This window comes from Temnothorax nylanderi, unplaced genomic scaffold (genome assembly GCF_030848795.1).
Source record: "Temnothorax nylanderi isolate EJ_2023f unplaced genomic scaffold, tnyl_v1.0 TNYL_tig0321_pilon, whole genome shotgun sequence".
Classification (NCBI taxonomy): Eukaryota; Metazoa; Arthropoda; class Insecta; order Hymenoptera; family Formicidae; genus Temnothorax; species Temnothorax nylanderi.
The window spans coordinates 26,860-42,371 of NW_027249383.1; the positions used below are offsets into that span (position 1 = coordinate 26,860).

The following is a 15,512-nucleotide window of genomic DNA, read 5'->3' on the forward strand; positions in this document are numbered from 1 at the left end:
ACCTCTTATCGAAACTACCAGCAAAATTACAGTGAATAAGCAGAAAATCTTGCAGAGCGCAGTGTCTTCACATGGATGGCCGAAACGAACTAACAGCGCATTCGCGGGGGGTATTTCTAATTTTATTATATTCTTCAGTCTTTTTTACCCCTATTTCATATATAATTCTGTAAGATTTGGTTGATTAGAAATGATTGCAAAAAATTCGTCAAATTTGGTTTATTCCGGAATAAAATTAATATAAACGAAAAAATATAATTTAAAAAAGTTAAGGAAGGACAGGGGCAGATAGACTTACAGGAAGACAGCAAGAAGAAGATGCAGCCTGTAAACTTTATGAAAAACTTTAAAAAAGAAATTGTGCAAATTAAAAATTTGCACTTTGCTTCCTCAACAAATTGAGGTGTGCGATTTGGAAATTTGCACATAGCAAAGTCACAATTTTGAAGTGAGAGAGTAGGAAATTAGCAAATTGAATCCACAACGTATTGTTACGCGCAAAAAGGTTCCTCTATGAGGAAGCCAAACTAAAAATTATGCATCTAATAAAATACAAGGTTCCTCAGAAAGAAGCTTTAAACGCGTAACAATACATTGAATTCAATTTGCTAATTTCCTATTCTCTCACTTCAAAATTGTGACTTTGCTATGTGCAAATTTCCAAATCGCACACTTCAATTTGTTGAAGAAGCAAAGTGCAAATTTCTAATTTGCACAATTTCTTTTTCATTTTAAATTTAACCTTTTTATGAATTGAAAAAAGGTCAGCTTAGTAGCACAAGTGGAATTTAACAATTGACGCAATGTTAAATCGATATTAACTTTGGGAGTTCAGGATACATGGTCCATATATGGACTTTTGCATATGGACCTTTTTGATCGCGTATAAAACTGAATCTAATCAACTAAATCTTAAATTATAATAAGAAAAATAGGATCGTAACGATAATATCAATTAGAAATAAAGCCATGCGATCCAAGCCTAAGGTCTTTTTGGCAGCCTTATATTAGTTTGTGAATACATATATACTATATATATACACATATAAATTTTCCAAACTACTGCGCGCCGATTAATTAAATCGAGTCGATTTAATTCCGGGGAGGGAAGGGTTTTTAATTCTAACAATTACTGAGTTTTAAGTCCGAAAATTTAATCGGCGCGCAGTAGTTTGGAAAATTTATGTGTATATATATATAGTATATAGTATATAGTATATATGTATACACAAACTAATATAAGGCTGCCAAAAAGACCTAGGCTTGGATCGCATGGCTTTGTTTCTAATTGATATAAATCTTAAATTGTATATAAAATAGAGGTAGAAAAGACTGAAGAATATAATAAAATTAGAAACAGCCCAATATCTTAAAATTTGCGGAAGTTAGAGCAACCACAAACATTTCAACAAAAATTCTAAATTTTATTAGAAAAGAACAGTTTTACCAATCATCGCCAAATTCAATCCCAACCTTCCTTACATGATACTCTATCGATTAAAAAAAATGCATCCCGATATCTCAAAAATTACGAAAGTTAGAGCATAAACGGACAACAAAAGCGTCACACACACACACACACACACACACACACACATACACACGGACATTTTGTACATAAGTGATTTTTCGACGTTTTAGATTAGAACATTCTAAACACTTTGCCAAAGATATCTGAAAACAAATTTTTTTCACGAAAGCAAAAAGTTTAATATATTTGCAACTTATATTTTATTATAAAATATAATGTATATTTAATAATAATAGACTTAAAGATACGCTGAAAGAAGGGAAAGGGAGCTGAAATAATTTCAAGAAAACAAATAATGACTCAAAATAGTGTAAACGTCAGCCAAGGACGTAGGCCGCGTTTGTATTTCGCGCGGTTAAGATGGCGTGCGCGGCGGCAACGCCCATTGGCTGGAGACGTTGGTGGCGCTCAGGTAGCGCGCGCGGTCGAGAGGGCGTACGCGGCGGCAACGCCCATTGGCGAAGGCCGATGATTGGTCGACAGCGATCGGCTCTGCGCGGGTTCTCGCGTTCGGCAGCAGCGGCTGCAACAATTGCCTCACGACCACCGACCAGGTCGCACGTAACGCGGAGATACTGAATAAAGTCCTCGCGCCTAAGTTGTGTGTTCTAATTACTACGTCCCCGTGGAATCCTTTCTGGCTGCCCTCAATCCTGACACCAAGCCTAACCTCGATACGGAAGGGCTTTCATTACAGCTCAGAAGTGGGATGCATCCGCGGACGTCGACTCAGTAATTCGTACGAGCTCGAGTCTTCTACGGAGAAGTGCGCGTATGCGTTTGTTCTACCGTTGACTCTCAGTTCGGTAACGGTTTCACCGCCATATCAAGGGGTAACCGGTTCGAACACGTTACGGCTTCGCTAAATCGAGGTATCCGTGCCGACTTTGGAACTTCTTACGGAGAAGTACGCAAGTGCGCGTCGTTCTGCCGTTGTTCCTGCAGTCTCGCATCGTTTGTCTACAGCTCAGTGTCGGTGAGCTAGAACGTTCGTGAAGCTCGCGCGAGTGCGCATTGTCTCCACGCTGTTCTGCGTTGGCCGACCGCCATTACGGAAGATTTCCGTATAGACACATATCGGGTCTGTTACAGTGCGTTGACCGAGTCATCATATTGCAAAAGTGAGCCGACGGTCGTTCTCGGTCTGTGGAAACATTAATTTCAAGACATTTCACATAAGTGAGTGCGCGAGAGAAGCGCGCCATATCACCGTTCCCGCGTTCGTTGTCCGCCATCTTGGTGAATCGGTGTAACCGACACGGACACGTTCGGACAAGTTACGGCGCGCGAGACTCGTGATCGGCTCGTGATCAACTCGTGCTCGTTCAACAAAATGGCTTCGCGTGAGCAATTTGAGGCATATACTCTGCCCCGATTGCAACAAGAGCTTCAAGAGCATGGAGTCACAGACATTCCTAATGATCGAGAGGGGTGTATAAATAAATTAATAGAGGCGTTGGAAAGGAGAATACCAGGCACAAGAGCATTGGATTCCTACACGCGCGAGCGGTTAGAAACTCTTACGCTGCCTCAGATTCAAGAGAAATTACGTAGTCAAGGGATACAAAATGTGCCCGACAATCATGGTCGATGTATGGATCTACTCATCGACTTTGCGGAAAGAAGAAACCGTGAGACATCAGCTTCTGTAGAAATACAGCAAGCCTTCGGTCCCTCCACACCGGCTGTTCATACATCAACGCCACCGTTTTTAGATTTCACGCAGGCGGAACAGACAAATCCTCCAATAACGTCCCAGCTGAGTTTGAGCAGGGATCCGGTCGTTGCTCAATTATGCGATTTGGTTGCGGCACAGATGAGGACGCAACAAGAGCGAGATAGGATACATCAAGAAAATTTAGACCGGTTACTCTCTTGCATAGTGAATGACCGTCGTCGAGGCCCAGCAACTGAGACGCCGCGAAGTTTCAACTCCCAGGCGTCAGAGTTTTCATCAGCAACGACGAACGCTTCCAAATTTCTATCGTCGCAAATACCTCAGTTCGGGGGCACCAAACAAGAAAACGTAGAGCTCTGGATAGAAAAAATCGAGAGCATTGCCGAAATTCACGAGCTGCCACCTGTTGCGATGTTATCAGCGGCTACATCAAAATTAGATAAAGTAGCTCGCAAATGGTTTGACCTGAGTTCAGGCAGTGTAGTCAGGTCCTGGCCGGACTTCAAAACGGCTATCGTTCGACGCTTCAAAAGAAGAATCCTTTTTGGCAATGTAATAAAGAAGGTAGAGGAGCGGAAATGGCTCTTCTCCAAGGAAAGTTTCCAGGAGTATGCAATGGAGAAGATAGCCATGTTGCAATGCCTACGACTACCGGAAGATAGTGTTATTCACTGCCTTATCGACGGAATTACCAATGTCGCCATTAAGAGCACAGCAGCTTCACTGGACATCGACACGGTGGACGACTGTTTAGAGAAAATGCATCATATTACCACAACATGTAGTGTAAGAAGATCACCCGTGGCAAAACCGAAATTCGAGAGATCTAAGCAGGAGGAGAGTACTTCTAAGAAAACTGATCATCACGCGAAGATGCCGGAGGACGCCTTTTGTGTTTATTGCCGAGCGAAAGGGCACACGAGAGATGAGTGTTCAAAGCTCAAGAAGAAGGAGCCTTCGTCAAAGACCGGTGCCACATCAGCGGCTACTTCCAAAGTTTCTGCAGTGATGGAGCCATCGGACGAGGAGGAGTCTTCATCAGATTGCGTTGCGTTAGTGGAGGACAAACCATGTAGGAAGGTTATTACGAATAGCCCGTTAATCGAGGTAACAGAATTAAATGGCTTTACTTGTGACTTTGTCGCGTTATTGGACACGGGTAGTCCTATTTCATTTGTAAATCCGACTGTTTGTAAAAAATTTCTTGCGAATACGGGATCAGTTGAAATCCCTAAACGTGCGTATAAGGCGATAAATAACATTCCTATTAAAGTTTCTAAAATAATTAATACTTCGCTTAAGTTAAAAGCTATACCGGACTTTTCGGCTACTGTACAACTTCATGTGTTAAACGATAAATTGTCCATGACAGACATCGTCATTGGTCGCGACTTCATTGAAGGTCACAAAATCACGGTGGTAATTAATCCGTCTTCCGAAGACGTAAATGATAGAGTCAGACTTTTCTCTGAGGTAGCTTCAGCGGAGATTATTGAGGATTCACCTGACCAATTGAACGATATACAAATAGATTTTGAGCAAGCTGTGAAGGATCAATTAATTGAAGTTGTGCAAGGGGTCGAGAACTCTGATATTCCTTTGATAAAGGATAATTATTCGGTTAAGGTTAGGCTAAAAGAGGAATCTATCTATGCCTTCGCGCCAAGACGTTTTGCGTGGGCAGAACGCTTACAGTTACGTGAAATTGTGGATGATTTATTAAAAAGAGGAATTATAAAAGAAAGCACTTCACCCTATTGTGCGCGAGTAATATTGGTAAAAAAGAAGGATGGCTCGTTAAGGCTGTGCATTGATCTTAGACCGTTAAATGAAAAAGTAATAAAACGGAAAGGTCCGTTTCCTGTCATCGAGGATCATCTCACTCGGTTAAAGGGTAAATCGGTTTACACCCTATTAGATCTAAAGGATGGATTCCATCAGTTAGATGTCGATCCCGACAGTACAAAATTTTTTGCATTCGCTACACCCGATGGGCAATACGAGTTCGTCAAGGTTCCTTTTGGATTCTGTGACGGCCCACTGGAGTTCCAGAGCAGACTTAAAACAGCGATGAGAGCATTATTAGACCTAATATTAATGTACATGGACGACATTTTAATTGCTACTGCGACTATTGAGGAAAATCTTAAAATTCTCAAGCGAGTTTTAATCGCGCTAAAAAGTTACGGTTTCGCATTGAACTATAAGAAATGTAAATTTCTAAGAAAACGTATAGAATATTTGGGATATGAAATCTCACCGGAGGGTATCACATTAAGTGCACGGCACACGGAAGCTATTAGAAATTTCCCTCAGCCTAGAAAATTAGTTGAGTTGCAAAGATTTCTAGGTCTCGCTAATTATTTTCGTAAATTTATTAAAAATTACGCGACTATAGTCTGTCCTCTGCAAAAACTTCTGCGGAAAAATACAAATTTTAAATTTGACCATCAATGTCTTACAGCTTTCAATGAGCTTAAAGATCTACTCACAGCATACCCGGTTTTACGGCTCTATAGCCCCTCGTCTCCGACAGAGTTACATACAGATGCGAGCGCTGTTGCAATCGCAGGTATTTTGCTTCAGAAGCAAGAATCAGGACAATGGGGCCCAGTGGCTTTTTTCAGTCGGACCACAAATGACGCTGAGTCCCGTTATCACAGTTTCGAACTGGAAACACTAGCGGTAGTTAGATCAATCGAAAGATTCCATATTTATTTATATGGATTAGAATTCACAGTAGTCACAGATTGCCACGCTTTAGTTTTCGCAGTCGATAAAGCATATCTTAACCCTCGCATTGCGAGATGGACACTTAAACTTCAAAATTACCAGTTCAGGGTTATCCATAGGGAAGGTCGCCGCATGGCGCATGTGGACGCGCTTAGTCGTGTTGTAGCTCTTACCGAGTCATTTCCTCTAGAAAAAGAATTACAATTTAAACAATTGCAAGATGCAAAGATTAAGTCAATTGCGGAGTCCCTGGAAATACGGGACGATGACAAATTTGAACTCATAGATGGACTTGTATTTAGGAAATATACCGGTAAATCCTTATTCGTTATTCCAGATTCTATGATTACGAACATTATTCGAATATATCATGACAATATGTCTCATTGTGGTCTGGACAAAACAGTACAGGGTATCCTTTCAAACTATTGGTTTCCGTCGCTTCGCAGAAAAGTACAGACGTACATCGAAAATTGTTTAACGTGCCTTATAGCTGGTTCTTCAACTAACAGCCGCGAAGGCGAGCTTCAGATTACGGATACCCCTAAATGTCCACTGCAGATACTACATATTGACCATTTTGGTCCTATTAATCAATCGGAGGAAGGGAATAAACATATTTTCTTGGTAATTGACGCGTTTTCACGTTTTACATGGCTTTTTGCAACTAAATCGACTGGCACTAAGGAGGCCATAAAACATTTGATCAGCATTTTCAACGTTTTTGGGAATCCACATACAATAATTTCAGATAGAGGTACAGCCTTTACGTCCCAAGAATTTAGTTCTTTTATACAACAGAGAAACATAATTCATCATCTAATTGCTGTCGCGGCTCCATGGGCTAATGGAATGGTGGAACGCATAAATAGATTCCTGAAATCTTCCCTACGTAAAATTGTAGACGACTTGCAATTGTGGGATCAACATTTAAGCGCGGTGCAATATACCATTAATAATACGTTTCATGCAGCTTTAAAAGCTACACCTTCAAGAATTCTTCTCGGATACGAATTAAAAAATCATCCCGATGTAGAGTTGATTAATTTTCTCAGATCCATAGCAAAATCTGACTTAGAATTGGAAGAAGATCGCGAAGCTAGTCGTAAATTAGCTATAGAAGCGACTAATAGTATTAAGAACTACAACAAGATGTACTACGATGAAAGACATAAGAAACCGTCCAAATATAATGAGGGCGATTACGTTCTCATTAGAGATACTACTTTAAAACCCGGTGAAGAAAAGAAGCTTAAGCCACTATACAAAGGTCCTTATTTAATATCAAAAGTGCTTAACAAAAATCGTTATGTAATTACTGATATTCCAGGTTTTAACATTACGCAGAAGCCTTATAACTCTATCTTGTCCCCGGACAGAATAAAACCTTGGGTAAAACCGTTGGAAAAGGAAAAACCTTAGGTCTCTTTTCTTCTTACAATTAATTTTAAATTAAATACTATTTTGTTAAATATAAGACTAAATAATATTAAGTTCGTTATAAATCATAAATTTTGACAAATGGCTGTAATTATTTTACCAAAAAATATCCATGTCTTCAATTATTATTGTTTTTTTTTTCTTTTTGAAATTTAATATTTTATTTTTATTTCTAGAATAATCGGCGAATCCGATTTAGATTATAAGTATATCCGCAATGTAATAAATACCACAAATGTTTTCAGATTCATGTATGTGTTATCAGATCATAATATGTTTTTCATGCGATACTGAGCATTCGGGTCGCATGCCACGTCAGGAATGGCCGAGCTGTAAACGTCAGCCAAGGACGTAGGCCGCGTTTGTATTTCGCGCGGTTAAGATGGCGTGCGCGGCGGCAACGCCCATTGGCTGGAGACGTTGGTGGCGCTCAGGTAGCGCGCGCGGTCGAGAGGGCGTACGCGGCGGCAACGCCCATTGGCGAAGGCCGATGATTGGTCGACAGCGATCGGCTCTGCGCGGGTTCTCGCGTTCGGCAGCAGCGGCTGCAACAATTGCCTCACGACCACCGACCAGGTCGCACGTAACGCGGAGATACTGAATAAAGTCCTCGCGCCTAAGTTGTGTGTTCTAATTACTACGTCCCCGTGGAATCCTTTCTGGCTGCCCTCAATCCTGACACCAAGCCTAACCTCGATACGGAAGGGCTTTCATTACAATAGGATATTTAATTTTGCAGAATTATTAAAGAAAACCAACATTCGTTGCAAGGGTAAGGAAAACTGCCAAAAACCTTACCAGTTTTCATTTAAAAAAAATACATTTCTCTAAAGTACAAAATAAACATATTTTATAAATATTGTCATAAATTAATATAAGTAGAAAAATTTGCAAATTAATACAGAGAAATAGCACATTTAGTAATAAAATAAAAATTATTTGTAATCAACATGTTACAATAAATTTTTAAAACATGTTCAATAACAGAAATAAATAATAATTTACAAAATAAAATATTGCATCTTTGGCTTTTATCACATACTTATTACTATTTTATATCACATTTTTATCACATATTTTATTAAAAATATATAGATAATATATGAAAAATAAACTCTGAAAAACAAAATAAACATTTAATATGTATATAGTAATTGAACGCTGAAAAATAAAATAAAAATTAATAATAATGTGCAGCATGCAGAAAGAAAATATAGGCTAGATGGGCTAGATGTAAAAATTCAAAAGTATTGTGCAAAATAATACAAAAAATATTAAGCATTATCAGATGTGCATTGATTTTTATATAAATTTTGCGCATTATGCAGTTCAAAATGCCTCGCGTTAGGTTGAAAGTTAATACAATTAATGTTTTTAGCTTGAAAACTTGATCGAATTACACAAATTGAAGAAAGAGTATTATTACACAATCGATTTCTTTTCTTACTTTTTACATCTGTAACAATAGAAAATATTCTTTCAGCCTCGGCATTGGAATGAGGATAACAAAGGACTACTTCAATTAATAATTCTAAATTTGGAAACAACTTTTTCCCGTCAAAATTTTTACATTGTAATATATTATTCCACATTTCATCTATTTGTAAAGAAGCTAACTGTATTTTTTGTTGTTCGTCAAAACTTGATGGTAATATGTCCCACTCGAAAGCTAAATCTGATATGTTAACATGTTCTACTTGCTTAGCAATATGAGTTAGATATTTAATTTTATTTCTACCTTCTTTATAAAGAGCAATTTTAGGATCTAGACAACTTAACTGTTTAAAAAATTCATCGTTATAAGGTAGACGCTTTAGCATTTCTCGAACTGCCGTAACATAGAAGTCCAAACATTTCAATTTAATTTCTTGCGCGCATTCCAAAGATAATGTTTCTAAAAAACTTTCACATTCCGGTCCTATACGTATGTTATCTATATGTTGTACATTATTATCTAACTCTGAAATTGAAATATTTTCTACATTATCGTACTTTAAAAAATTGTCGGCTAATTGACGAATTATTTGTTGACTGCTTTCGTATAATTTATGGATTAAAATGTTACGCGATTGAAATAGTGCGTTAAAATTATTAAAATAATTTAATGCGTATTTGAGAAACAACAAATATGCTTTAATGGAATTATCATTTAAATATTGTAATATATTTTCCGCGAATTTTAATTTATCTTCTACTGTTGCTAACAAAAAATAATTTTTCAAGACTTCCCAATTTTCTAAGAGTCTAACAACGCACTTTTGTAAACAAAGTCATCTAGTTTCTGACAATTTTAATATTTTTTTTCGTTCAAGTTCAAAAAAATCTTGGAATTCACCCAATATTGCACATCTCTTCGCACTGCCCAAAATGTAAGTGGCAACTCCTCTAATCAAATCTTCGCAAGAAGAAGGTAACTTTTTGCAAGCTTTACTGGCTACAATCGCGGATGAATGGCAAATACAATTTAGTGTTATTAAATTTGGAACTTCTACTTTAAGACGACTCATAAAAGAATTTTTACGTCCAATCATAACTGACGCATTATCGGATGCCATTCCAACAATATTTTTTATAGGAATATGTTTTTCTTCTAAGCATTTTTTAAATATTTCAAAAATTTTATTCGCGGAACAATCTCTTGCATCTAAAGATAATAATTCTAATAATTGAGTTGTAATTTTTTTATTCGAAGGTGATACATATCGAACAAGAAGGCACATTAATTTAGTATCTGAGATATCCGTACTCTCATCTATTAGAATAGAAAATTTACAAGTTTTTAAATATTTTACTATTGTCTCAATTTCCCGTTTTGCAGTGACATTTTTAGCAATACTTGCGCACTTATTTCGACCTAATGAAAAATCTTGCACAACTTTGGGATCTTTAAAAATATCTTTTATCAAAGGTGATAAATGATCCGCGAGTTGAAAGGCTATATTATGCTCGGAAAAAAAAGTTGATAATTTAATTTCTGTGCGTTTAACGTTATCTTTATGTGACAAGCTATTTTCGGTATCAATATTATCAGCAGTCTTATAATTACAAGATTTTATGTTATCGATATGTCTGACCGTTTGTGAATGTTCAACTAAATTTGTTCTGCAACATCTGATAGTTTTATTGCATGCAATACAAAATGCTTTATTTTCTGCAGGATGAGGAGCTAACCATCCTTTAAAGATATCTTCATCTAGCCAGGCATTTTGAAATTCTCTACTTCTACGTTTCTTAATAGCTCCTTGACTAACAGAATCCATCATGCAGCTTGCACAAATATATAAATAAGTGTTATACTTATTAACTTACCTTGTGTAGGTATTGTTGGTCTCTAACCTCCTTCGACGAACCCGTCACTTTCGCGCCAAGACCCGAGACTTTTGCGCCCAACGGTCGCATTGTAGACAGTCGAGCGCGCGAGCTAAGTGAGAGCGACAAGGAGGGAGTAATATTCTCCCTCTCGCTCGGCACTGCCGAGCGCTGCCGACACACCGATAGACCGAGCGTCACTCTGTGTGCGTAGTGGAGGGGGGCGCATGCGCCAAAAACCGGGCCGGTATCACATCACTGGTCCCGCCTCGTGAGCTCGCAACTGAGCACGCACCATGGTCGGAAATACTTTTGCGATCGGTGAGTATACATCCTAATAAATAATAATTTTTACGTAAAAAATATATTTTAAAAAAAATTCTTTATTTACAGATGTTTGCACTATTTCTACACGAGCGAGAAATTGGAAGCCCACATCGTCGACTGTCAGGAGATGAACGACTGCGCGATCAAGTTACCGAGCGATAACGACAAGTGGTTGGCTTTCAAGAATCACGGCAGGAAGGAACGAGTTCCGTTTATCGTATACGCCGACCTTGAATGTACCCTGGAGAAGATGGAAGCGGATCCGGAAACGTCCAGGTACACATATCAACATCATCGCGTGTTTAGCATAGGGTACTACGTGCGTTGCTCGTATGACGACTCGCTATCAATGTATTGGTTTCGTCGCGATAAGGATTGCGTCGCGTGGTTCGCCGAGGAGCTAAGACGTTTAGCTCACGACGTAAAGACAATCTTGTCCACTAATATACCCATGGCGGATTTCACGCGAGACGAGTGGGAAAAGTTTAACAGCGCAACGCACTGTCACGTGTGCGAAAAACCGTTCGAGCCAGACGACGTGCGAGTACGCGATCATTGTCATCTGACCGGTCAGTACAGAGGTCCCGCGCACTCAAACTGTAATCTAAACTACAAAGATTCGCATTGCATTCCCATAGTTTTTCATAATTTATCTGGCTACGACGCGCATTTTATTATAACGGAAATAGCAACAGCGTACGAAGGACATGTAGACTTGCTCCCAATCACAAAAGAGAAATACATTTCATTTACAAAAAACGTTAAAAGCACCGAAGATAAAGATAAGAAAACTTGCGTCAAATTGCGATTTATCGATTCGTACAAGTTTCTCACCGCTAGTCTCGACAAATTGGCATCTTATCTCAGCAAGGATAAACTGCGAATATTGCAACGCGAATTTTGTAAAATATCCGCAGAAAATTTTGATTTGCTGACACGAAAAGGCGTATTTCCGTATGAGTACATTGACTGCGTCAAAAAGTTGGAGGACTCGTGTTTACCACCGCGCGACTCGTTTTATAGTTCATTGACAGGTGGCACCGTATCCGAGAGCGATTACGCGCACGCCGTCAACGTCTGGCAGCGGTTCTCCATTCGAACGCTCGGTGACTACAGCGATTTATATCTCAAAACCGATGTATTGCTGTTGGCCGATATCTTTGAAAATTTTCGCGATAGCTGCGTCGCGAGTTATGGACTCGATCCGGCATATTATTATACTCTACCAGGTTTTACGTGGGACGCTATGTTGAAGCATACGCGTATCAATTTCGATTTGCTCACCGACATTGACATGGTCATGTTTATCGAACGCGGTATACGCGGCGGTTTGAGTCAATGTTCAAACAGATACGCGCTGGCCAACAACAAGTACATGCAGTCGTACGATCCATCGAAACCGTCGTCATATCTGATGTATTTTGACGTAAACAACTTATACGGCTGGGCAATGTGTCAACCATTGCCTTACGCAGATTTTCAATGGGTCGACGACGTAACCGATTTTAATGTTATGGATGTTGCGGTGGATTCCACGATAGGCTACATTCTCGAAGTCGACTTGGAATATCCGCAACATCTTCACGACGCGCACACTGACCTACCGTTTTGTCCGACGCGCGATAAACCACCCGGTAAGCGGCAGGACAAGCTCCTCGCAACATTATACGATAAAAAACGTTATGTCATACATTATCGCAACCTGCAGCAGTGCACTCGTCACGGTCTCCGTATATCAAAGATTCACCGCATATTGAAATTCGCGCAATCTCCATGGCTTCGCGATTATATAGAACTTAATACGAAATTTAGAACATTGGCCAAAAATGATTTCGAGAAAAATTTATACAAATTGATGAACAACGCTGTGTTTGGCAAAACCATGGAGAATGTGCGCAATCACGTTGACGTGCGACTCGTGACTCATTAAGAGGGTAGATACGGCGCGGAGGCATTGATCGCGAAAACAAATTTTCATAGCCGAAGCGTCTTTTCGGAGAATTTAGTAGCAATAGAAATGCGAAAACTCGAGGTGAAGTTCGACAAACCAATCTACGTGGGTATGTGCATCCTCGATATATCCAAGACATGTTTGTACGAATTTCATCACGAGTACATGTTACCGTTGTATCGCGACAAGTGTAAAGTCACGTACACCGATACGAACAGTCGAATTTATCACATCGAGTGCGAAGATGTGTATGACACCATGAAGCGCCACATTATTAGATTTGACACTAGCGATTACGCGGTCGATAATGCGTACGGTATCCCACTCGCCAATAAAAAAGTTCCGGGCTTAATGAAAGACGAAAATAACGGTGCGATAATGACCGAATTCGTCGGGCTTAGAGCAAAGATGTACGCCTTGCGAGTAGACGGTAAGAAAGATACGAAAAAAGCTAAGAGTAACGTCGTAGCCAGGTCGATAACGTTCGACGATTACACGCGGTGTCTGCGCGACGAAATTGAAATGACGCGACAGCAGACCTGCATAAGATCCAAACAGCACGAGGTATACACCGTGTCCGAAACGAAAATAGCTCTAAGTCCGTACGATGATAAACGATACATTATACCCGGTTCTACCGAGACGCTGCCATGGGGGCATTATAAAATACCATTGTAAAATACAATTGTAAATACATTTAGATATGTATGAAAATAAATGACTCATTTGTATGTATAATATGTTTTTATATTGTAATAAATTTTTACAATACATTATTCTTGTGTATCCATGAATTGTGTGAATTATCAAATCCTAACCACTTTACATAAACCTTATCCCCCCTTTTGCGCAAAACTTTTTCAACGAGATACACGTCGGGATTAGCAACGCGATGTAACTCGTATTCGTAGAAGCCGCCGGCGACGGGTTTTCCGCAGGAATCTTCCAATAGATACGTCACGGGATTAGTTTTCTGCACTTTGATGATTCTATACACCTCCGTGGTCCAATTTGGCGTGTATCCTTTCTCGAAGATTGTCTTGAATTTACTCACGCGTACCGAGTCGCCCACTTTGAATCGCGCGGAAGCAGCGATCTTTACGTGGCTGTACACCGTTGTTAGGAGCTTGTCGGCGATCGCGGGGGTAACATCGATGGGTCGCATGCCGATAGTTCGATGCTTTCGCGCGTTGTAATCCGATACGAGACCCGGCAGCGAGTCGATCCATTTGTAATTTCCGTTGAGCGTAAACATTTTCCACATATCGTTCTTGAGCGTGCGATTGAATCGTTCAACGACCGATGCCTTCATTACGGAATAGGTCGAATAGTGATTGATATTATGTTTCTTCAAGAGTTTCTGCACGTTTGCGTTGTAAAATTCTTTGTCCTTGTCAGTCTGCAGATTTTTCGGGCATCTTCCGCCGTCTCGAATTATTTTCGCTATCGCCGTAGTAACCTCGGTTCCGCTCTTGGCCTTGAGCGGTACGGCCCATGCGTGCTTGCTCAGCACGTCGATAACGGTGAGTATGTAGTAATAGCCTCTGTTGAATCGCGTGTATGGACGCATCTCGACCATATCCGCCTGCCACAGGTCATCGTATCCGTGCACTATGACGCGTCTTCGCGAAAAATTTCTTCTCGCAGGAGCGTGTAATTCTTCCACCAGCCTCCGTTTCTCAGTTGATTGCTTCTTACTAGCCATGACGCTGACGCGCAACTGACGCAGAGATCAGATGTACGTTCTTATCTATTCGCGATGATTCGCAATTACATCTTAAATCATCTTTTGAAGTTCGTTTAGGGTAATTTGCACGTTGTTCTGGAATGCGGCCATCTTTCTCTCAATTTACCCCTGTTGATCTTTCAAAATTTGCACGCTCTGCTGCACGTAACGTTTATTGGCTGCATCGCCATCATCTACAGGCGGCGCTATCCGTCGAATCTTGCGCGATTTCGCGTCAAAGTCGGTGGCGACCATGCAAAGAGCGTTATCGCGCACGTAATTTCTGATTAATCCGCTCCATTGATAGTACGGTTCCGCACCGCCTCTTCCGAGCGATATACCAAACTTGTTGATCGGCATTTCGATGTTGATTGAATGACTCGCCGACGCGCGGTTTAATTTATAATAGGTCCAGCCTCGCGAAGTTCCTCGATAATCGACAGGATCTCGTTATCGTGACCGGTGTGACCCGCTAGGCGCGAAGCTTCGAGCAATCGGAGACGATCTACAAGCTCGTTGGGATCGTCCCAATGAACATAGTCGATCTTGTTGTCGTTTAATGTCATGGCACGCGGTATACCTTTTCCAGCTTTTTTACCCGAAATCGACGATGCAATTATATGGTCGATCTTGTTGCCGTTTAATGTCATGGCACGCGGTATACCTTTTCCAGCTTTTTTACCCGAAATCAACGGTGCGATTATTTGTGTGTGCTTGTATCCCCTGTTGCCATTTATTTGAGCGTGAGCATCATAATTGCGTTTATGAGCACTCGTCGTCAACAGAATGCTCTTGTATGTTTGCATATCGTCCTCCG

At 40.2% G+C, this 15,512-nt stretch overlaps 1 protein-coding gene across 1 annotated transcript; it reads left to right on the top strand.

The window, feature by feature from the left end:
* Positions 1-10,682: 10,682 nt before the first annotated feature.
* Positions 10,683-13,745, top strand: LOC139781185 (uncharacterized). Its single transcript, XM_071720018.1, has 2 exons — positions 10,683-11,012; positions 11,085-13,745. The coding sequence occupies exon 2, from the start codon at positions 11,146-11,148 to the stop codon at positions 12,946-12,948; it is 1,803 nt and encodes a 600-aa protein (XP_071576119.1). The 5' UTR covers positions 10,683-11,012; positions 11,085-11,145; the 3' UTR covers positions 12,949-13,745.
* The last annotated feature ends 1,767 nt before the right edge of the window (positions 13,746-15,512 follow it).

Excerpts from the sequence above, each read along its gene's own strand:
- LOC139781185 (XM_071720018.1), top strand. The coding sequence starts at position 11,146 with ATGAACGACTGCGCGATCAAGTTACCGAGCGATAACGACAAGTGGTTG.